Source organism: Abrus precatorius, unplaced genomic scaffold, assembly GCF_003935025.1.
Source record: "Abrus precatorius isolate BTA unplaced genomic scaffold, Abrus_2018 Scaffold11, whole genome shotgun sequence".
Lineage (NCBI taxonomy): Eukaryota > Viridiplantae > Streptophyta > Magnoliopsida > Fabales > Fabaceae > Abrus > Abrus precatorius.
Genome location: NW_020874303.1, coordinates 3923152 through 3947327, shown reverse-complemented (window position 1 = coordinate 3947327; position 24176 = coordinate 3923152). Strand labels below are relative to the sequence as shown.

The window sequence follows — 24176 nt, the reverse complement described above, 5'->3', positions numbered from 1 at the left end:
GCATTTTTCATTTGGAATCTCTGTAACACCTTCTCAATGTAGTGCTCCTGCGATAGCCAAAGTTTCTTCTCTTTCCTATCACGAGTGATTCTTATACCAAGAATCTTTTTAGCAGCTCCCATGTCTTTCATGGCAAATGACTCACTTAGTTGCTTCTTTAACCTGTCAATCCTGGAAACATTTTTTCCAATAATAAGCATGCCATCAACATACAATAACAGGATAATGAAGTTATCATAATGAAACTTCTGAACAAAGACACAATGGTCAGAAGTAGTCTTCTTGTAGCCTTGATCAAGCATAAAGGACTCAAACTTCTTGTACCATTGTCTCGGAGCCTGCTTTAAATCATATAAACTCTTTCTCAACCTGCACACATAGTCTACCTTGTCTTCAACAAGAAAACCATCAGGTTGTTTCATATTGATCTTTTCCTCCAAATTACCATGAAGGAAAGTTGTCTTCACATCCATTTGTTCAACCTCCACATCAAAAGTAGCAGCTAAACTTAGCATTGTTCTGATGGATGACATCTTCACCATAGGTGAAAAAATCTCATTAAAATAACACCCTTTCTCTGTCTGAAACATTTCACCACTAATCTGGCTTTGTACCTCGGAGATGTAGAATTACTGTCTTGTTTCACCTTGAAAATCCACTTGTTCTCTAAGGCCCTCTTGCCCTTTCGCTAAGAGAATTCTAACTCAGTTTACGTATCCTTGGTTATGGTTTTAGCGACTGACGAGGTGATATTCTTTTGACAATGTCTTCTTACTAATATTAACAAAATTAGAGGTAACTGATAGATTCTATGTTATATGACCTAAGTTGTTCTTGTATTGTTAATTGGAAAAAAAATAATGCGAAGAATATTGAAAAATTAAAGACTTCAATTCTAAGTATCTTGTAAAATTCTCATTTGGAACTTAGAGACCAGCATCAATCAGAATATTGATAATTAATAATATTACTAGGCAATGACTTTGTCGCGAGCAAAAAATACAAATAAAATCAGTAAAGATAATTTATAATGATGGAGTAAAAATAAAAAGAAAGATGAGTAGATAAAATATTTTAAGAATTATAGACTAAAATGTCTTGTGGCGATAATATTAGAGACTATAATATTTGACGAGTAACAATTTTAAAAAATAATATAAAATAAAAATATATATTATATTATATATCTTTTTTTTTCATGTAATCAATCATATATGTCACTTAACGTAACATATTAATATTCTATTACTTTCTCTTAATATTTCTAGATCTAATGATTAAAACATCTAATAAATAAAAAAGTCAAAAATTAATATGATATTTTTAAAATTTTGTAAACTAAAAATATTTGACTTTTTATATTAGAGATAAAATTAAGAATTTAGTATTTTTTAAATTCACAATTTTAACAACATATACTTAAAATTTTAACTTTATTCTAATTAATTTTTATATTTTATTCCTTAGCTAATAGTTTTATTTATATAAATTATTCTAAAAGTCGTGTGATTTTCGTTCTTTTTTCTTAATTGTTAACCGGTGGAAGGTTCTAGATTCTTTCTTATTAGGACAGAAAATGGACTGTCCGGACAAAATTTATTTAAACAAATCATACAAAATAAAAAAAAAAAACTGAAAAACTCGTTTAAATGAATTTGTGAAGAAAGCATATAAGGTTTGAAGAAGAAAATAAAGGAGTTAGTTTCAATGCAAAAAAGTGACATTAAATATTACCTCACTGTGGTGGGAGAAGTGGTTGTTAGGTATTGTCAGAGCTGTTGAGCCCATGACAGCATCCACAAGGCCATAGACAAATTAACCCAAATTTGGCAAACTCTTGTGTAAATGTTTCTGAACGATGTTGTACTTTGTAATAATGGAGATGAAGACTCATTTCATTGTTTCTGTGATTACTTTTATACTTGAACCCTAGAATTTGTCTCGTCTCTTCATATATGAGATTGAATTTGTTTCTTTATTAATAAAAATGATTTTTTATTTGCTCCTATCCTTTGAAATGTTTCTTTCTTAACATATATATGTCCATTGTTTGCTTAATTAATTTATTTTGCAGAGTCGTCAACATAATTCAATGGATTCTCCTCCTAATAATTTTATGGCTTTTAATACGGATGCAAGTTTTATCTTGACTTAAGATAATATTAATTAATAAACTCGAATGATATAATAAGGAGTTAAGTAATATTATCTCTATTTTTATTTATGTGCTTAGAAAAAATAAACTTTTATTTTTATTTATTTGTCTATATAAAAGTTCAAGATAATACTAATCATTATTTTTACTTGTCCATATAAATTATTGAAAATGTTAACCATAATCCTGAATTTATAATAATAAATCTTTTTTTAAAGAAAAATATTTAGAATACTTTTATAACTTTAATATAATATAGGTATTTTTTTAGGACGCTTAAATTTAACTTTTAAGTGTCAAAATTAATAAAATTCATAAATTATTTATTTTATTTTATTTTATAGTAATCCAAGAGTTAAAAAGAAGTTTATTAGTGAATAGTAAATTAGTAATTTTAACAATTAATTTTAATAAAGTAATTAAATTCATTGATCTACATAATTTATTTTTTCTCTACATAGATACAAAATAGTAAAGATAATATTTTTTTTTATATAAATTTAAAACGATTTTTTAAAAGTACTCAACATACATGCTTAGAAATTAAAGGATTATTTAAAATAAAAATAGTTATCATCTCAAAATTATAAAAAATATTTAATACATACTTTTTATGAAAATATGATAATTTAAATTTTTTTTATTAAATATCAATATTTTATTAAAAATAAAATCTAAATATAAGAAGTATTCTAATACATTACATTTCTAAAAAGAATTAATAATACATGTGAAGAGATTGTTAATTTAATTTGCATATATAATATATGATAATTTAAAGTATTTAATAGGATATATTTAATAATTACAGTGTCATCATAAGCGACACATTAAAAAAATTGATTTTAGTTTATTTTTTCAAAATTATGTAAAAAAATTTAATTGACTAGGCCATGCATGCTATGCTTTTCTGGAGGGGACAACAATTAATCTTATTTATTAGGTGACAATGAGTCAATGACGGAGATACTCAACTTATATTGCTCCAAGACAACTGTGCGAAATCTGGCAAGAGTATTCAGTTCTGTAAAATTTATTTTTTAAAAAATAAATGTTAAATTAAAATTTGATTTTATATAATTTTTATATTTTATTTTTTATAATTAAATACTGTAAATTTTAATTTAAACTAAAAAAAAGTTAAATTCATAATTTTAACAATAGATATTTTAAATTTTAACTTTATTCTAATTAATTTTTAAATTTTATTCCTTAGCTAATGGTTTTATCTGTATAAAGTATAAACCATTCTAAAAGCCTTGTCATTAATTTCCTTTCCTTTTTCCTCATTGTCAGCTGGTGGAAGGTAAAATATATAATAACATGTATCATCCCTGTATGTTTTTTGGTCCCCAGTTAAATTATAATGTTACCATAAGTACCAATGCACAGAATCATTGAAATAATCCTTCCATTGGAATTAACATTTTTAATAAATTATGGTATGCTAAATTACTTCAATGATGGATAACAGGGAGATGATCATTGGAATTTTGTGCTAGCTGAGATGATCATTGAAATAATCTATAGTTTCCATCTCCAAATTAGTGGGGGCGCCAAGTGTATGGCTGCTGGAAACCAGATTGATTAAAAAGTCAAAGATATCAGTGGCTATAACAGCAGAGGTCACATCTTCTTTGTGCAAAGTTCTCCTTTTGCCTTCTATAGCCATAATCCAAGACCTTCCAGTAAGCTCCTCAATGAAGAGTTCACAAGCCTTGGAGAAAACAATAGGAGCCTCACCTGATATCATTTTAACATCTTCCCCAGATTTTTTCATGATCTTCTTGATTCTGGCCAATGGTAGAGAGTGTGGTCCTGTCCTTCCTGATATTCCACCACACAGTAACCCTGAATATGCACCTGCTTGTCTCTTGTTAATTTTTGGTCTACTTCACTTCTATATGTTTATGCTTTAACTTCAGCTTTTGTGGTCTTTCAAATATTGTGTTGCAGCATTAGTGTCAAGTTGCAGTGTTATATATACCAAAATTTTCTGTAAAGCACGCCATATCCAAGTTGAAGCTTTCACTCCAATGACATGGTCGGCCAAGCCTGCTTTGCCGGCTAATTGAAATTCAAATAAATAAATAAATAAAATATTTTATATTAATTAGACTCTTTGATTTCAAGATTTTTTTTTGGTTGTATTATCTCTTATTTTTTTATAAAAAAAATAAAATATTTTTTATTCTTATTATAAGAAATAAACGATAAATTAAAAATATATTAATTGTTAAATTTTTCTTATACACTTTTTTTATTAGTATTATTAAATATACAAATTATTAATTATATTATTTAATATCATAAATATTCTTAAAATAAAATTTATATTTATAAAAAATATAACTAATTTAATTATTTTTTTTAGTCTTAATATTTAATTTTTTATTTCTCGTAAAAAGGATCAAAACTAGTATTAAATTTATTGTTTTCTTTTTGTGAAACATTAGAAAGCATAAGTAAAAAAGTATGTAATCTCATCATGCTTATCAACAATGACAAGCTCTGATTTCTAATGTTTAGCAACTTGAAAGGAAGGATCTAAATAAAAAAAATGTTTACTCACCCTTTTTTTTTTAATTAAATATGTATACTTTGAAAATTCATTCGTTAATTCAAAGTACTGTCCATGATAGTATTAATAAAATAAAATAAAATAATTTGATAGCTTCTTTCTATGCTAACATTTCGACAGAGTAATGTACTGAATTATCTGCTAATTGCATATTATATTTCATATTTTGTTCATATTTTAGTCATATATTCGGCGAAAAATAAAAATTGCCACCTCATTAGGGGAAGTCAATGCAATATATGCAACCAGTTCTTAAGTTAAAGATGTCCAAGTCATCATTTCTTAAATATTGCAGAATCAAACAAGAAAACACTTTTTCTACATTTTTTTTTTGTTTACTTGGTCATCGATTTCGTTTTCAACGTTGCATTATCAAGTCCATTTATATCTAGATACAATTAAATAAAAATTTTAATTAATTAATGATTTATTAAATAAATTTATAACGTTATTATTTCTAAGTTTGAATGTAAAATTTAGTAAAATAAATTTAAAAAGTCAGTGTGTATTTTATTCAAAGTTAACTAAGGTTCCATTCAAATGAATGTGAAATAGAGAATTTTTTAAAAAAGAAAAGTAATAATAGAGTATGAAATAGAATAAAATATATTTGATGTTTGGTTATCTTAAAATAAGAGGAAAAAAAATACCCAATAAAGAGAAAGATGAAGTGGACTGCATTTAATTCTATGCAATTAAGTAATTAGCTGAAACTAAAAGTAAAAATAATAATCAATCAAAGTGATAGAAAAGGATATTATATAGGTATGACTTAAATTTTAATTTCAAGAAGTTAGTTGTTCACTAAGTATTGATCCGTTATTTGTTAAATAATTTTTTTATTTTTGGTTCAAGAAAGGGGAGTGGCAATTGAGAATGGGAGATAAAAATGTGATTTTTTTGGGTTTGAACTTTGATTCTTATATTTTACGTCTCTTTACTTTACCACTAAATTATCTAGAGAGAGATTATATGTGTAAAAATTAATTTCAATTAATTTACACTGCAAGATTGAAAATATAAATAATGTAAGAAAATGGATAAAATTATAAAGAAAATCAAGTTGGGCTATATATATGTTACAGGAAAAGGAAAATAAAGAAAATGAATTAATTAAATATTAGAAGAAATTATAAATAAAATTTACTTTAAAATAAGCAAGGGATATTTGAGAAAAAGTAGAATCATGTACGTGAATGAAACTTAAAAATACTTCTTGGGCCATTGAGTCTATTTATAATATTTTGGGCCATTGAGCGCATGGATTAATGCTTTGACTACATAACTATGTTCTGAAGATAAACTTGGTCAACATAATAAACAAACCTAGAAAAATTCACTGATGGATGATAGAAGCTTGAATAATAAATTGTGAAATTACTGGGTGATTATCCATATGAGAAATGTGAAGCTTGCGTTTAGTACTGAGAAATAGAACAATTTAAGTGGACAAAAAACCTTGGAGATTTTACATGTATGTCATGCAGTATGAGAAAGAAAGACATGTACCTCTATAGATTTTACGTTTTTGACATGGCCCATACAATAACTGAAGAAGATTCAAACCTTTTTCTTAGCATTCCATTTGATTGATAAATAACCTGTGTGTATTAGACTAATAATAGAGTTTTGAAAACTTGAAAAAAATGAACTTCTCATGTAATGAAGCATTGGAAAGGGTGTACTTGCAAACAATATAAAGATAAGATTAAACTTAGATGCAGTATTGTTGGTGTTGTTTTTCGATTAGAGTTAAGAGTTTTATTCCAATAATCTGTGTAGTAAAAATCGAGTTCAGCACATTAATATAAAAGAATGGCTACACCATCCACATATCGATCCTTGCTAGTTCTTTAGTGATCAACTATTCCACTTCTAGAGCAGCATCTAGGGGTGACATGGTTTAATTACTTTGAGAGCTTAGGATTAAGGATATAAAATATTTGTTTTATTTTATACCTTTATATATAATTTATTCCTCATGTCTAACTTTGAACAGTGACAATCCTCTTCTATTATAGGGGTTTCTTGGAGAGAGTTACTTTTCACCATATATTTTAAATAAGAAAAATATTAATATAACTGAGGTTAAACAATAAAAATAACCATTCAAAAATTCAAAAATAGGAAGTGAAAAGATTCAAATTTTTTAGAAGATTCAGACATAAATACAATATTTCTAACATGTTATAATAAGTATTAGAAACAAGTCTAAAAAAGTATATAACATCTAGTTAACATGTACACATAGTATGTGAGTATATATAGAAATATAAATTATTTAATCAGTTTTGTGAACTTTAATCTTTAAAATTAATTTTAAGTATTTTAAAAAAATATCAAACAAAAATAATATTCATTATAAATTTTATTTTCAGTATAAAATTTTTTTCATACACTTTAATAAATTTATTTTGACTTTGTCATTTTATAAAATAAAGGGGCAATTAATATATTTTTTTTAATTTTATCTTTAACAATTAATATTTATTCACAGAGGATGATAAATAAGATATTGATTTATGTATGTGAAGAGTATAATAAAAAGTTAAATGATATTTTTTTTTATAAAATTTAGAATATTAATTCGATAAATGTTAACCTCATATAGTTAAAGAATACAAAAATGTAAAAAAATATTATTAATACTTCTTCTCTCATGATTTTTTATTTGCATATTTTAAAAATATTACCAATTTCTTAATTAGTATTCTTAGGACAGTGATTCCCAAGACTCGATTAACTATTTTCTTATATAAATTTTAAATGTGAAAAAAATATTATCTTTAACTTTAGAGTTAAATTTAAGTAATTAATAGTAATAATATTTTATTAGAAAATATATTATAGTTTATAATTTTAATATAACAAATTATAAATATATATTTTTTATTTTTATTAAATACTTTAAGTTACTCTCATAACTTTCCTGCAAACCCGAAAAAATAGTGTTAAACTTTCAGTAAATATTTCCTTTTATGAATGAAAATAAATTATTTTATCTTTAATATAATAATTTTTTATTTTTAATATTAAAAAGAAAGTAATTACTTAAAGTTTAAATTGTGGTTTGCAAGATATTTAATAACTAGAAACGAAAAAGTCTCATTCAAGAAGTGGTTTATGCGAAGAAACCACTACCGATCAAACCGACCAAAATCGTCTTTCTACTGTTAAATCTCTCTCTCTCTCTCTCTCTCTCTCTCTCTCTCTCTCTCTCTTCACTGATTGACTATTGTTTCAAGTTAAGTCAAAATAAAATTAAAAAATAAAAACAGGTAACCAAAAAAATGGTTAACCTCAGTTAATAAACATTTTAAAATAATTATTTATTATATTAAAATTATAAAAATATGATAATAAAATTGTATTATTATTAGTTAATTAAATTTTATTCCAAAAATATAAATTAGTATTTTCTATATAAAATAAACATTTTATTAATTAGTATCTCAAAGATATTGTTTAAAGAATTAATAAATAATTTTTTTTCTTAAAAAGCATGTTGAAATGCTTTAAAAATAACAGAGTAAGTGCCTAGTTACGTTTTTAACAATAATAATAATCTAATTTTAAATTTTTAACAAATGTTTTAAAGGATTTTAATTTACATTTTTCAAAAAATAAGTATATAAAAAATTTATTTAAAAATATCATATTAATGTTATTAATATTAAATTAAACAACTTTAGTAAAAATCAATTATATATAACTTTGGTTGTATGTTTTAAAGTATAAATTAAAAAAAAACCTTTTTGAGGAATATTTTAACAGTTAATACGTGATCTTTTAGTAATTGTGCATACTCTATAAAGTCAGGAATTGCTAGATTTAAGAAATATCTGAATTGGTGATGATCAGATAGCAGGGAAGGCCGAATTTTGCCAAACTGACTTGACTGCTTCTCTCTTCCATTAACCTTTCTTTTTCTTTAAGCTTAATATTACCATGTTAAGCCTGCTTCAATGTCCACTCCTCTTAATTAAATCAATTCAAATTAAATCATAATTTGTAATTTTTCAGCTAATTCAAAATAAAATTTAGTATAATAGAATAACATTTTTCAGCTTATTCCATAAAAGTTTATCAAATAATAATTTTGCATAAAAAATTATTAAATAAACTTTTATTTAAACTATGTTGTCAATCACATGCTTTAGTAGGTTTTGAGTTTTGACTAGGGAGTCTCAAGTCTCCAATCACTATAGTTGCTTAAGCAATGTTTCAACGGAAACCACCCTTGCAAATTGTTCTTTCCCACTCCCACTGAGCCTACCTAAAAGCATTGCTGATCTTGCTACCTTTCTTCTCTCCAATAACATGTCTATGAGACGTTGAACACTCATAGAAAGTGCACCATTCTGCTCAAATCTCTTATTTATACTTCCTTTATAATTGTCACAACCACCCCCAACATACGACTGTTTGATTTATAACAAGTAACATTCTTTTCCACAACCAACCTCGCAGGTTGCATTAAATTATTACTAAGGATATCTTTTTCTATTATTTGTTTGTTTATATGCCAATCGTATACACTAGTAACATGTTCCCTTAGATGCAGTAAAGCATCATGGTCTGTCCTGTGTTCACACTTCACAAACACATTCTAGATTGTTTTTGCCTTTTGGTCTATCAATCCCCATATATGTACGTAGCTACAAAGCATAGTTCTTGGAAACTCACAAGTTGAGGAACGTTATGTCTTTCATGTGGATCATTTTCCTTTGTTATCATACACTTGTGTTTCTTTCTCAAATTTCCTTGGCAGTTGACTCCGTTTCTCAAGACTCGTTCCTAAGTGATGATACTAATAACACCTTAGTTTCCAAAGATGGAACCTTTGAACTTGGATTCTTCACCCCGGGAAATTCTCAGAAACGTTACCTGGGAATTTGGTACAAGAAAATCCCAATTCAAACTGTTGTTTGGGTTGCTAATAGGCTCAATCCAATCAATGATTCATCTGGCATGTTTAGATTGAACACTAGTACTGGAAACCTTGTACTCACTCAGAATGACACTGTTGTTTGGTCTACAACTTCTCAGAGAAAACCAAAGAGTCCAATAGCTCTTCTATTAGATTCTGGCAATCTTGTGATAAGAGATGAGAATGATGCAAACACTGAAGCCTACTTGTGGCAGAGTTTTGATTACCCAACTGATACTTTCTTACCAGAAATGAAGTTTGGTTGGGACTTGAGAACTGGTCTTAATAGGCAACTAACAGCTTGGAAGAGTCCTGATGATCCATCTCCTGGTGATTTCTCTTTTGGTATGGTGCTTCATAACTATCCTGATGCATATATGATGAAGGGCAACCAAAAGTTCTATAGAAGTGGACCATGGAATGGCTTGCATTCAAGTGGTTCACCACAAGTAAGGTCCAATCCCATTTATGATTTCGAGTTTGTTTACAATAAGGATGAAGTTTATTACACATATAGCCTTAAGACCTCATCTGTGATCTCAAGGATAATACTGAATGGAACAAGCTATGTTCGAAGGCGTTATGTGTGGATTGAATTAGAAGGAAGGTGGGAGGTCTACACTTCAGTGCCATTGGACTTATGTGATAGTTATGCCCTTTGTGGAGCATATGCAAGTTGTGTTATTTCAGATTCACCAGTGTGCCAATGTTTGGAGGGGTTCAAGCCTAAGTCACCTCAAGCATGGAACTCCATGGATTGGTCTAATGGATGTGTCCGCAATAAGCCATTAAGCTGTGAGGACATACACAAGGATGGATTTATCAAATTGACTGGCCTTAAAGCTCCTGATACTACACATAGTTGGTGGGATCAGACAATTGGTTTAGAAGAATGCAGAGCCAAGTGCTTGGAAAACTGTTCTTGCATGGCTTATGCAAATTCAGATGTTAGTGGACAAGGGAGTGGCTGTGCCATGTGGTTTGGAGAGTTAATTGATATTAGACAGTTTGCAGCTGGAGGCCAGGATCTGTATGTTAGAATGGATGCTTCAGAGTTAGGTAGGAACTTGGCCTTGCCACTTTTTAGTCGTTCAAAAAATTTTCTTAGCTAGAATGCATTTTCATATTTGAATATCTGAGTGCCCTTTATAAATTTGTGCTCAAATTTAATTAGGACATGCCAATGAGGGCCACAAGAAGGGGGGAGTCCTGGTGGCAGTGACAGTTTCTTTGGCTGTGGTAGCCCTTTCTGGTATACTAATACTTGGTTGGTGGTATAGAAAGAAATCCCACACCAAGGTGAAAGGTAAAATTCACATTTCTGTTTCTCTTGTCAGAAGGGGAAAAATGTCTATATAGCTTTATTAAAGGTCATGGTTTTGTATTAGATGTATACATATTATTTGACAACCATATAATGGTCCACAAAACAAAACAAAAAATTGTAACAGTGTATAGGTTCATTATTGCCAACTTGGATCAACTTCTTTGGTTAGTAACTGTATGATATATGAGAAGTTTGTGAATTCATATTAAAATAACAAGTTTTACAGGTCCTGAAAAGTCATGACAGACACTTGTTCTGAATCCTTCCTTGAATGAAGTTTTGACACATCATGACAGTCACTTTCATGATTGCAACCAATTGACACATCATATTATCCGCATGATTTTTTTTGTTTTTTCAACTATGTATGGCTAATGTGTTGGAACAGGGAAATTAGCATGAACTTCTAATTGATTGTCTCAAAATTAACTTAATGAACTTGTTTTCAGTTTAATAATTCCTTGCATTCACATGGAGGTACTAGTACTCTTAATTCCATTATTACTTCTTTACATTGATTTGGGGGAGGAGGAGTTAATGGGAATATCTCATTAGTAGGATATAGAAATTTCTCCTTTTATGAAAAATGAAATTTTTGTCCTTTCAAAATTAAGAGAAATGTGATGTAGTGCTTATCACAATCCGAAACTTCCAACTTATTCTATGTCAGAGAAATCAGATTTCATTATCAAAGCAGATCAAAACAGTGGAATGCTTGTGGATGATATGGATCTTCCAGTCTTTGAATTATCAACAATAGCCAAGGCAACTAACAATTTTACGATCAACAACAAAATTGGAGAAGGTGGTTTTGGACCTGTATACAGGGTAATTTTCTTATAGATTATTATAACATTAACAATTGAGGAGCAAGAATATGAAAATGAACAATTCTATCAAATTGTCATGAAAATTTAATTGTTTAGGGAGCTCTAGCAGAAGAGCTGCAAATTGCTGTGAAGAGGCTTTCAACAAGCTCAGGACAAGGATTGACTGAGCTAAAAAATGAAGTAAAATTGATTGCAAAACTTCAACACCGCAATCTTGTAAAGCTTCTTGGATGTTGCCTTGAAGGAGAGGAAAAAATGTTGGTTTATGAATACATGCCAAATGGGAGCCTGGACTCATTTATTTTTGGTATGGATCGAAGGAATTGTTTATTTAAATGGTTAAGATTGGTTTCATGATTTTGGTATCCCTCAACACCTTTTCACACCAAGCCTCTTTTACTGCATATAATAAAATTGATAACTTTTATAATGATGAAAATCTGGCAGATCAGCAAAAAAGTGAATTACTAGACTGGTCAAAGCGGTTCCACATTATATGCGGAATTGCTAAAGGACTTCTGTATCTGCATCAAGATTCCAGACTAAGGATTATTCACAGGGATCTCAAAGCAAGCAATGTTTTACTTGATAATGAGTTGAACCCCAAAATTTCAGACTTTGGCATGGCAAGAATTTTTGGAAGAGATCAGAACGAAGGAAACACAAAGAGAATAGTTGGAACTTAGTAAGTGAATAATTGTTTTTCCAATCAAGCTGAATTCATACATTTATTTTCTTAGTTAAGAGTTTCATTTCGAAATGTGTTGTGCAGTGGTTATATGGCACCAGAATATGCAACTGATGGGTTATTTTCAGTAAAATCTGATGTTTTCAGCTTTGGAGTGTTATTGCTAGAGATTATATCTGGAAAGAGAAGTAGAGGGTATTATAATCAGAACCACAGTCATAATCTCATAGGCCATGTAAGTATTGAGAGGCAAATTGTTAATTCATTTTTATCAGACAGAAAGTGCATCCTGTATGACTAGCCTAAATTAATGTGTTGTAGGCATGGAAACTTTGGAAGGACGGAAGACCACTAGAACTGATTGATAAAAGCCTAGTAGACTCTTGTTTTGAGTCACAAATGTTGCATTGCATTCATGTTAGTCTCTTGTGTGTTCAACAGCATCCAGAGGATAGGCCTGGAATGTCATGTGTGCTCCTAATGTTAGTGAGTGAGTTTGAATTGCCTGAGCCAAAACAGCCAGGATTCTTTGGAAAATATTCAGATGAAGCAGACTCATTCACAAGTAAGCAGCAACTAAGTTCAGCAAATGAAATAACCATTACCTTATTAGAAGCTCGTTGATATTCTTTGCAAGGCACATCCATGTCGATGTTGTATATATGCACAATATTTTATTAGAAATTAACTTATGATCAAGGACTACGCTCTCTCACTCTCTCCCTCCTTTCTTTCTTTTGTGTGAAGTAGTGATTAAACATACTAAAAAAGAGAAAATTAAAAGATTGGATATGTGTGAAGATCTGCAAAAAGGGCCACAAAAGTAACCAAGAAACCTAATTTTGGTCTCATACATTACTTTCCATACTAAGCCAAACTCTTGCATCTAAGTCAATAATACCATGAATTCTCCTCTGTAGCCGACTACTCTTTGTTGAAGATAACAACTAATTAACATCAGGTATTCACTTATTCATCATTTTAATTTTTATTCTTTTTTTATTCGTCAAAAGAACAAATGATTAAAAATTAGCTGGGTTGAGATACACAAGCTGCCATGCTTCAAAATCTCTAAGCTTTTTTAAACCATGCTAGAAAAACTCCAAAATCAAGTTCACTAATCCTTAAGTAGAAAAAACTATATATTTGGACACTCTCAGTATTTGTTTGCATTAACTAATTTTTATAGTAAAAAAATTACATAATTTTTTAAAAGAATTTTTGCAAAAAAAATTATTTCATCTGAAATTAGTATTTTCAAACGTCTCGAAATGAAGCTATCCTGCAAAATCCATTATTGAGAATTAACTTCTGGATTTGCTATTTGATGAAATTTCTTAGTGTAGAAAATCACATCAAGCTTTTGTTGGGCTGGTTTTGTATGAGTTAAACTGAGTTGAAAAAAGTGCAAGAGAATCACTAACACTCGGGAAAATCATCTGTCCTCATAAGCTATGCATGAGATCATTGAGAAGTTGTATTTAGTGTGCGCTAACTTGGATTCATATTTGCAAACTCATATCCTTCAACAGGTAAATACTCAGTGAACCTCTAAGGCAATTTATAAAAATGAAAAAGGAATGAGAAGTGAAAATAAAAACACATTAAGGGGGAAATAAGCCTCAGTTATTTTAGCAACTTAAATTTTCAAAAAATGAGGTTTGGCCATTTGGGCTTCAACAGTGTGTAACACCAAGGGACAAAATGAATTTTTCCAAAAGAATGTTTTGGTTAGTTGAGTTTTGAGTGAGACCCTATCACCCCATTTAACGCCAATGGAACCCATCCCATAGTCTGCTTAAAATTCAGAGCAATAGAAAAACATTAGGTAGGGAGCATCTAACAGTTTGGCTGCATAGAAAGTCACATTCCCATCACAGCTTTGTATAAAGCTAAATCCAACTAAATGGTAGGATAAGATAGATTAGTATCCTCTTCTCTATCCTATTTGCTCAATCTCCAGAAAACTTCCCCTTGCTTTAACCGGGCCTACAATTTCTTATCCTCATAATTACCTAAAATGTGACTTCAAAAAGAATGAATAGACTAGAAATTTTAACAATTTTCCCCCCCCTTGATAAACAAAATGATGTAGAAATACTAGAGCTTTCATTATGAAAAAGCAATTTAAAAGGTGAACACTTGTCACTTGTCAACTTTCATCAACCTGCATGCTTAGCAACGACGCCATTTACTTGTTCAGTTCTCTCATGCCCTTTACAGTTAATTCTTTTGAATTTCTTGTAAGCTGAAATCCAAACTACAACCCCCATGTCCACACGTTAAAACATGGCCCAAAAATTGACTAGCATCCCAGAAAATCAAGTTAGCTGGCAAGAACAAATAAAGAAAAAAGAGAGAGAATCTAGAATTGTGGACCACAATATGTTGAGGGGCAAAAAGTCTCCACTAGGATGCTGTCTTTGTCGTGTAGAATTAGGTGTTATCCATCTTTCAAGGGTCCAATCCAATCATAAATTCCCCAAGATCTTAGGTAATTTTATCCACACCTTAGGTACATAAACAAATATATTTACATTGCACTTAAAGCAACTTATTATTTACAGTTTTATTTTGCATTGTGGAATGAATTAAGGTTAACCTATATATGAATTCAATTAACCCATATATGAACAAACCCTGAAGATTATTATTGCTTACGAGGAATTTGGGGTAAATATGCAGTTGCTTTGGTCAAAAGATTCCCGGGTTGATTCCTTCTCTGTTATTGAGTAATCTGATGCATTATAGAGAATATTTGACTGTGTGAATAAATTGCTCCAAACTAAGAATATTTAGACGTACGTATTAAGAAAATGCTACTTTTCTGTAACCGAAAGTATGCAATTTTTTTGAAAATTCAATCAAATGTGTTAGATTTTCTACAAGGATGCATGTATCGAACACCAACAGTTAAAACTAGAGTAACTGTTCTTTTTTTATATCATCGCAACAATTTCTACAACAAAAAGAGAGGCAAGAAGTGAAGAGAAATAAGTATAAGATAAGATGGGTAATGTAATGAATAGATGGAGAACAAATATTGTAAAGATGTTTTATAAAATTGTAAAGTGGAGATAACATTATTCTTAAAATTATTTATACTTTCATAACAGAAAAAAAAGATTAATTAAAATATAAATTTTTTTAAGAATCAAACTTGAATAATCAAAATATTAATTATAAGGAATAATTGTGTATTGAAAAAACATAATCATAAAAAATTGAGTTTATTTGATTTCTTAATTAATATCCTTTAAACCTTTTTCCTGAATGTCACAAGAGTAAAAGGATAGAGCTATGATGAGCCACCTCAATAAACTATGTCGGCACGTTTAGTTAGTATGACAATGAATAAGTAAAATCAAGTTTGACTATATTCACATAACGTGCAAAGAAAAATAACTCACATACTAGAAAGCGTATAAAGTAAGAGCATGGGAATAGCTATGTTTAGCCTTAAGGCTCTCCTTGCATGTTTGATTCAATACATTTTAACAAGATAAATTCTATGACTACTCAATATATTTAGAATAGGTTATTCAATTAAGTAAGGAATAGAAAGAAAATAGAAAAGAAGGAGAGGAAAAAAATAGTTATAAAAAATATTATATAGTATATTATATGAATAACATTCCTCTTTGAAAACCGATGACCATGGTAAAGAGATGGGTAAGTGGCAAAACAGTAAACTTTGTGGAGAAGCAACCATATGACTTGGAAGTTTGAACAATATCTTGATGACATTGAATCCGTGAAGCAAAAGCCAATTTTCATCTTTGTGTATATGGCTTGTGACCCTTTTGTGTAGGAATTATGAAGCAAGATAACACCATAATAATAATCCTAATAATAATAATGGCACCATGGTCGGTTTCTGATATTATCTAAGGGAAGGGAAAGGGACTGCCATCTTTTCTTATATGGTCCTCTCTCAATGTGGAATTGTGAACTGTGAAGGAAAAGTTGCCTTCTCCTTTTCACCTGCAACACATGCAAAACTTGAAATATCATATTCCTACAACAAAATATATATAACAATTTATACAAACAAGAAAGATATAGAAAAAAATACGAAAAAATGAAGAGAAATATAGAATATATAAGATGAATGATATAATAAAGAAATAACAAAAATATGAATTGTTATATAACTTGATTGTAAGAATATAATTTGTACTGCTTAAAGCGTGAGACTCATCATGCTAGAGAGAGGTTCAAGTACATTTTTCAAGTTCATTGATGATGTAAAGCAAATCAGTGTAACACGTTGTTGGGTGAGTTGAGAGAGTTTTAACTAGCACCGTGGTAACAATATGATGACGCTGGACCAATATTGGAGACTTTGCCACCAAATCTTGAAGACAAAATAAAGTTAAATGTAAATGTCTCATTATTTTATTGACCATAAATTGGCCACGACGTTGCCATTCCATTGAAGGAAGCCAATATTTTATGACATTCTGGACTTCTACAATACGGCATGTGCGTACAGCTAAATTTGCAATGGTTATCATCACTTTGCCGAGTAGAATATGTATTTCTTTTACTATTTTTAATTTTTGTTTAGCTCTTGTTATTCTGACAAATGTGTTTGAATAAATGATTTATTTTTTATTTAAAATATTCTTATCACGTAAAGATTTGTCGAGTAAATTTGATTATAAGATGTGTTAAAATAAATTTAAAAACTTAAACAAGCTAACGAAATTTTATATAATTAAGAAGTTATTTTTATATATTTTTAAATATATCCTAAGTTTAGAAAATAAAAAAAAGATATATATTACTGTTCATACTTAATGATTAAGGCTAAAATTTCGAATTACCACTATTTTGTTTGACAAATAAGTGCGAAACCGGATATTCATATATTTGAATTGAAATGAAGCCTTTATCAAAAACATAAAGAACACCACTGAGGAAATTATATATATATATATATATATATATATATATATATATATATATATATATCTTTTGCAATATAATCATGTTGACGTAGAACTAGCTGATGCAGCTAATCTTTTTTTCCCACCTTGGAAGTTGGAGTTAATTGACAATGGAGTTGTAATTGTAGACATGCAACCGGTTTTGGAAAACTCCACCCAAAATTGGTCAAAATTGTCAAATAAAACAGGTAAAAGATCCTAATTATTGATTTTAACTAGATACCTATTTTCTCTCCTCAATTGTTTTTTACTTCAAAGGGTGGTAAAAGATTGACCCAAAATTGCTTTTACAATAGTGATTTAAAAGATTTTAGAAAAATGGGTGAGTCATAGCCTCTAGTGTGGAGGATCTTTGGAGTGATGAGTACATTGGAATTTTGGGGAAGTGGCACATAGGACTGTTAATTTGGGTCAGCTAGCGTCATCTAATTCCTTTTGTCGATGCCAAACACCAAATTATAGAAAAGTCAAACGCCATCAACCCTATTCAGCACTTGCTGCTATTCTTTAAACACTTCCAATTTCCATCATTTTTACCACAAATCATACTCTTTGTGGACCCCAATCACATCCACGTCACAACCCATCACCACGCTTTGCATTAGACCAACCATACCAATTCAACGGCTCTGATCTCACCAACCCCATCCTTCCCGTTGCCCCACATTACTCATTGGTTTTCCTAATTCAAATACCATTAAAAACCCCATCATTAACTTTAATCTTTTTTATGCTCATTAACTCTGATCTTAAGACATGTTTGGAATCATTACTTGTGAGAAAATATTTTTTTATGCATAATTACTTTTAAAAAGATTTTGCAAAAGTGATTTTAAAAAAAATCAAACCAAGAACATACTTAATAATTCATTCTTCTTTACATTTATGTTGATAGCACGTATTTGAAGAATTTGAGTTGATTTGAAAATTTTGATTCAAAATACATCTTAAGTATAAGTTTCACTTCACTAAATTTTTCAGAAAAAAATAATCTAAATTTTAAAGTTCTTCAATTAATTTTTTATTATAATAATAAATTAATTTAAATATACCCAGTAAAACTTAAGTTCCTTTTTTTTTTTTAATGATGCGAACGGGAATGATTCTAAATTAAGCCGTTAATAGTTGTTTAAAAATTCAACATAAAAGAAATGAATCTCTTCTGTCCTTTTGTACAGTTATGAAATTGAAATCCCTAAGTTTAGTCCCTTTTTTCTGGACCATAAGTTTATACTTTTATGGATCATAACTCTATATAAGTAAAAAAAAAAAATCTATAATATGAAAATATTAGTGTTTTATGTAAAATTTAAACCTAAAATCTTATTTAAATAAATAAATTATGTACAACATGAATCAATTTCAGACGTGTATTTAATGACAAGTGATGTAATAAAAGTTTCAAAATTGACAGCTTCTAGAGTAATTGCATTAGTTCACAAAAGCCATGATAATGATGAAGTGCGTGACACCATCCTATCATCATTAATCATGTTGTAGACAACGGTGTCGTTTCACCTACCAAACATACAAAAAGGCGAAAAGCAAATCAAGAAATTAGCCGCTAATTAAATTAAAAAATAATTATTATCCTAGCCAAACTAATCAATCCAATGTGCAAGTACACATCATTATATATATATAGTTCTCCCTCTTCATTCTTCTATCGTCAACTTCTGTGCTTTGTTTAGGTGACAAAACTGATCAGAGAGAGACACGCAGAAACCTTGAAAAACTTCATCAATGGCTGTCAAAGTTTATATTGTGTATGTTTCTTCAAACTTTTTTTGTTTGTATTAATGAATTTTATATTTTTAAGGTTTATTTATCTTCTTAGTTAACTTATGAGTTTGTATTGTCCTGTCCTTGTCGTTAGTGTTGTTTTTTTTAACTCTTTTTTTTTCTTCTTCTTATGTGTTTTGCCATTCATGTTAATCAAGATGAAATTTTGTTTACTGGGTTTTCTTCATTTCTTCAAATGGGCTCTTAAATTTTGCGCCTTTTGAAAATCCACTTTTCTTCGATCTGATGCATTGATGTTCTGACCGTTGTCTTCCATATGCTGTGTGATGGAGAATTGGTTTGTTTTGTTTTGATCGTTGGAGGAAGAAGTTTCTGTTTCTTTTTTGGGTTGTTGGGAATATGTCTGAATAATGGTGTTGATTACACTGAACTGAATCCCTTTCGTAAGTTTGTTCCCTTGATATGCTTGCTGTTTGAATTGTTCTGCATTTTGTTTGGCGATAATCAGAATCATCATCCTCTGCAGAAAAGTGAATTTTAGCTTTGTTTCATTTTACTTCTCTGAGTTGAATTTTCATTGAAAAAGCTGGAAGGCAAAAGAATTAAGATACTTACAGATTCATTGTGAAGGTAATTTTGCAACGCAGGAACGTTATTCATTTCTTTTAGATTTACTGTACTGAACACTCTCAAAGCGAAAATATAAATTTCTGCTGTTTTTCATTTAGATTTCTCATCTCAGTTTGTCAACTTACAAACTAAGATCTCATACTCTGAAATTTGCTGATTGTCTTGTTACATAATCGGTAATTTGCATTAAAATCAACATTAGCACATTTATCAACCTTCGCAGAAAGCAGTAAAGCACTGATGTTAATGCCTCCATCCCAATTGCTTGATTAGTAAAAAATTTCAGTATTTTCTATACTATTTTAATTATTATGTAGAATATAGATGGCTTGTTTTAATGATGGTCTATCTTTGCCCTTGAAATGCTCAACAATTATCAATCAAACAAAGTTTCATTCACACAGTTGTAATATGTGTGAAAATCTCAAATATGTGTATGTATTTTTCATCTGTAGTCAGCATATAACATTAAGAGAATGAACTCATCAAAAAGGGAAAAGAAGATATAACAAATGAATAAGTGTTCAGTATGGCTTTAGAGATGTCTAATTGCAGTCCGAAAATCTAAAACATCGGATGTCACAAGCAAATACTAGAACAGTAGTTATTCATGATTTTGAAAACACACACCTCTCTCTGTGTGTGTATCTACAAAACATCTATGGAAACAGAACTCTCATTAGGTGTGATTTTGCCTCTTTTGTTACCTATGTGAGTATGTGACAGCTATTTTTGTTACAAAAATGTCTACATGAGAGGAGAAAATCAGATAGCAAAGTGACTTCTATATCTTTCTGTATGTTTTCTATGAGATTAATTTTATTGAGTAGACCTCTATTGGTAATGATTGTTATAATAGGGAGGAGAAAAAGGATTGCTAGTGTAAATTGATCGTCCAAATTTTTTTACTTCTAGAAGTGTATGTTGATGTCAACTGGTTGAGTTGGCACTTAATTTAGAATGGAGGGAATATAAATTAGAAAAGGGAATGGAAGTGTTTCTGTTTGGTTTTCAAATCAACTAATGCCACATGCAATTATATTTAATTATTTATACTTTTTCAAAGTCTAGATTGCAAAATTTTACCTGTTAATGCTTAAGAGCTTGTTGATATTGTGTTATGGTTTTCAAATGTTTTTGAAGTTGAATGAGAATAATAAATATGTTTCTCCTGCTCAATCACTTAGGGCCTGGTCTAATATCTAAACAGAGGTTTTGCCATGATATACTGGTTTTCATGGTTGAACTTGGACTTTTAATCCTACACTTCAGTTCAACAGCTATAATGCTTTTGTTAAAGGCTTTTTGCCTTTGTCTATTTCTTAGTTGCCTTGCTTGTTACTGGTTTTAATGAATTCAATTTCCATGGGCATGAGTGCAATTCATGTCACAGATTCCTATTGCATGCACCAAAATAGCATCTTACATGATTAGAAAATGTTGACGAGTCCTCAGTTTATCACACATAAGATCCATCTTACATGACTAGAAAATGTTGCAATAAATTTTTACCCATGCTCTATTGTTTTTGGACAAATACTGGTAAATTATAACCTTTTGTGTTTATGCTCCTTGCCGTTTGTTTTGTTGATCTGCATTACCTCTTTCTTTTATATTGTCCTGAAGAATTTTGCAGAAATTTCCCATTCATTTTCACCAATAAAGTGGATTACTGAAACATGTTTCTGCTAGCTGTAATTACAAAATGTAATTTTCTCATTGCTTTCACAGGTATTACTCCATGTATGGACATGTGGAGAAACTAGCAGAAGAAATAAAGAAAGGGGCTGCTTCTGTGGAAGGTGTTGAGGCCAAACTATGGCAGGCATGTAATTATGTTTTATTTCATAATTGTCATTTGTTGTGTATTCTGTTGTGCCGTAGCACGAAACTGCTTTATAACACTTATGCTTGATAATTGGTTTTCAAATCAATATCATTTTGCTTGCCTTCCAACTGTTACATGGTTAGTTTCAAACTTTCTGTTGGCTAAATTCCTACATTGTGACCTTGTTTTCCTGGTGTTCATGAGGTTTCAGATAACGATCTTTATTACTTGTCACCTCTAGTTCTATGGCCTCTATTTTCTTTCAAAACTATCATATGAATGCTATATAAGAGGAACTCTTCCCGTTGGTTTCCAAATAATTATTGTGTGATTAATTTTTTTATACACTATATCTAGGAAATGCAGATACAATACAACATGGATGCAAGGATACAACAAATTTTTAAAATAGTAGAACAAGACACGGATAATATATAAAATTAATCTAAAGTTAATGTAAAATAAAATGTTTTTTAAGTGAGCATAGGTTAATGTAGAAATCATAAAATGTTAAAATTTATCTAATTATTATGGTGTTTCAATTTGCATTGATTAAAAGTTAAAAAACTAAAAGTAAAATAAAAATAAAAATGCAAATACAATCAAAAGTATTTGAAGTGTCCATGCAGTATCTGACATGGATACACATCTCTGACATGGCTACAACATAAAACCCCTATTATTTAAAAGTATTTTCTGCTTCTTAGCATTATAGTCTCTTGGAGTAAGACTTCACTTCTCAAATTCATTGCTAAATCTGAGAAGGTACAAAAACATTTGTCAGTGATTTACAATCTTACTCCTTTAAAACTAGAACTTTCTGACGTTATTGAATCTGTGACAGGTACCTGAGACATTGCCTGATGAGGTGCTTGGCAAGATGAGTGCACCACCCAAGAGTGATGTACCAATCATTACCCCCAACGAGCTCTCTGAGGCTGATGGCTTCGTATTTGGCTTCCCTACAAGATTTGGAATGATGGCCGCTCAGTTTAAAGCTTTTCTAGATGCTACTGGAGGTTTATGGAGAACACAACAGCTTGCAGGCAAGCCTGCTGGAATCTTCTACAGCACTGGCTCTCAAGGTGGTGGACAAGAGACTACAGCGTAAGAGCCCTCTGAGTGCATTAGGAAGAACTTTTCTGGGGAAATATTTGCTTATTGTTCAAGTAAAATGTTAATATTAACCTTTCAAACTGATTTTAAACAACTAAAAATAGTAAATTTTTATCGAAAATTAAATTATTGCCTCAAGAATGCAAAAGTGTAATAAATATTTTTTTTTTCAATAAAAAATTACTATTAGATACTTAACATTAACCTTAAAGACTAATGTTAATAGAACTGATTTTTCAAAAGCTCTCTCACAGCTATACAAAATAAGAGTATTTTCCTCTAAACAAACAAAATCAAACGTGTCCTTGAGTGTTTGGTTTATTGCTTCATTAACAAGATGAATCAAATATTGATGTTATGAAACTTGTGGAATCCATGACAGGCTTACTGCTATCACTCAGCTGGTTCACCATGGAATGATATTTGTTCCAATCGGATATACATTCGGTGCCGGCATGTTCGAGATGGAGAAAGTGAAAGGTGGAAGTCCATATGGTGCCGGAACTTATGCCGGTGATGGCTCAAGACAGCCCAGTGAGCTTGAGTTGGAGCAAGCATTCCACCAAGGGAAGTATATTGCCACCATCACAAAGAAGCTCAAGCAAGCTGCATAATGTTGCATTCTTATAGACATACTATTATAAAACGATACCAAAATATTGCATGAAAATCATTGCCCATTTTTTAGCCTTGAAATATATTGAGTTTTATTTTTCTGTGCTTGCAAGTTTTTTTTTTTTTTTTCGATTTTCGTAAAGAAAATGTTTTGTATGCGTGTTACATGTTAAAGTGGATGTTGCAATTTGTTGAATGATGAATGTTTGCTTGTCTTGTCCTTTCGTGTTAAGCTGAAAAAAAATTTATACTTGCTCCAATTTTTTGTATTCCCCTTGCAATTAACTTTAATTCCAATGATCAAACACATAAACTAGGCATGTTTGGAAAACTTGATTTGGATACAGAGATGATTTATAGACACCGAAATAATGTCAACATTCATTCTCTGTTTCTTTCCATTTTTCTTTATTTTTAATGACATCATATTATATTTGTATACACTTTGATGAGTGTATAAATTATTTTTCTTTGGATACGTATATGTACAACAAATGCCTAAATTTGGTCGTGCTATGACTAGAAAATTTGAAGTATATATAAATGGAGAAAAATAGAAGTCAAAGTTGGAGCTGTTTTAAACCGTTATCAGCTTTGTTGATGTTAGTCATATTATTATAATTGAAACGGTGCCGAAAGCAAACGCGTTTACTTTGTCACTTGAAACAAACGGTGCTTATTTTACAATTTAGAAAGTAGTATAGCACACCATCACTCTGCAGTACACACCTTCCTATCTTTCATTATATATATGTTGTCGGTTTGGATTATATGTCCCCTA

The 24176-nt window shown here is 29.8% G+C and overlaps 3 protein-coding genes across 5 annotated transcripts; 2 read left to right on the top strand and 1 right to left on the bottom strand.

The window, feature by feature from the left end:
- Positions 1-3653: 3653 nt before the first annotated feature.
- Positions 3654-4167, bottom strand: LOC113855473 (nuclear transcription factor Y subunit C-1-like). The gene is made up of 2 exons (XM_027487120.1): positions 4143-4167; positions 3654-3982 (listed from the first exon to the last, which is right to left on the bottom strand). The coding sequence occupies exons 1-2, from the start codon at positions 4165-4167 to the stop codon at positions 3654-3656; spliced, it is 354 nt and encodes a 117-aa protein (XP_027342921.1).
- A 4765-nt stretch (positions 4168-8932) lies between these two features.
- On the top strand, positions 8933-13224 carry LOC113856516 (G-type lectin S-receptor-like serine/threonine-protein kinase At4g27290). The gene is made up of 7 exons (XM_027488357.1): positions 8933-10725; positions 10841-10972; positions 11664-11821; positions 11920-12130; positions 12271-12508; positions 12596-12746; positions 12833-13224. Exons 1-7 carry the CDS (start codon positions 9438-9440, stop codon positions 13133-13135), a joined length of 2481 nt encoding a protein of 826 aa, XP_027344158.1. The 5' UTR covers positions 8933-9437; the 3' UTR covers positions 13136-13224.
- A 5910-nt stretch (positions 13225-19134) lies between these two features.
- Positions 19135-23651, top strand: LOC113854278 (probable NAD(P)H dehydrogenase (quinone) FQR1-like 1). Of its 3 annotated transcripts, XM_027485192.1 has the most exons (5): positions 19135-19229; positions 19715-19836; positions 21568-21661; positions 22509-22771; positions 23163-23651. In XM_027485192.1, exons 3-5 carry the CDS (start codon positions 21578-21580, stop codon positions 23392-23394), a joined length of 579 nt encoding a protein of 192 aa, XP_027340993.1. In that variant the 5' UTR covers positions 19135-19229; positions 19715-19836; positions 21568-21577; the 3' UTR covers positions 23395-23651. The 3 variants fall into 3 exon arrangements, with proteins under 3 accessions (XP_027340993.1, XP_027340991.1, XP_027340992.1); XM_027485190.1 differs by lacking the exon at positions 19715-19836 and having other exon boundaries at positions 19207-19229; positions 23163-23577; XM_027485191.1 differs by lacking the exons at positions 19135-19229; positions 19715-19836 and adding an exon at positions 19533-19543 and having other exon boundaries at positions 23163-23394.
- The last annotated feature ends 525 nt before the right edge of the window (positions 23652-24176 follow it).

What these genes read in the sequence shown, in the direction of transcription:
- LOC113855473 (XM_027487120.1), bottom strand. Translation starts at nt 4,167, where the DNA reads ATGGCGTGCTTTACAGAAAATTTTG. An exon ending in GTGCTTTACAGAAAATTTTG is followed by an intron (nt 3,983 to 4,142) that starts GTATATATAACA and finishes GTGGAATATCAG; the next exon opens with GAAGGACAGGACCACACTCT.
- LOC113856516 (XM_027488357.1), top strand. Translation starts at nt 9,438, where the DNA reads ATGTCTTTCATGTGGATCATTTTCCTTTGTTATCATACACTTGTGTTT. An exon ending in CCTGGACTCATTTATTTTTG is followed by an intron (nt 12,131 to 12,270) that starts GTATGGATCGAA and finishes AAAATCTGGCAG; the next exon opens with ATCAGCAAAAAAGTGAATTA. An exon ending in AAGAGAATAGTTGGAACTTA is followed by an intron (nt 12,509 to 12,595) that starts GTAAGTGAATAA and finishes TGTGTTGTGCAG; the next exon opens with TGGTTATATGGCACCAGAAT.
- LOC113854278 (XM_027485190.1), top strand. Translation starts at nt 19,207, where the DNA reads ATGGCTGTCAAAGTTTATATTGT. An exon ending in GCTGTCAAAGTTTATATTGT is followed by an intron (nt 19,230 to 21,567) that starts GTATGTTTCTTC and finishes TTGCTTTCACAG; the next exon opens with GTATTACTCCATGTATGGAC. An exon ending in TTGAGGCCAAACTATGGCAG is followed by an intron (nt 21,662 to 22,508) that starts GCATGTAATTAT and finishes AATCTGTGACAG; the next exon opens with GTACCTGAGACATTGCCTGA.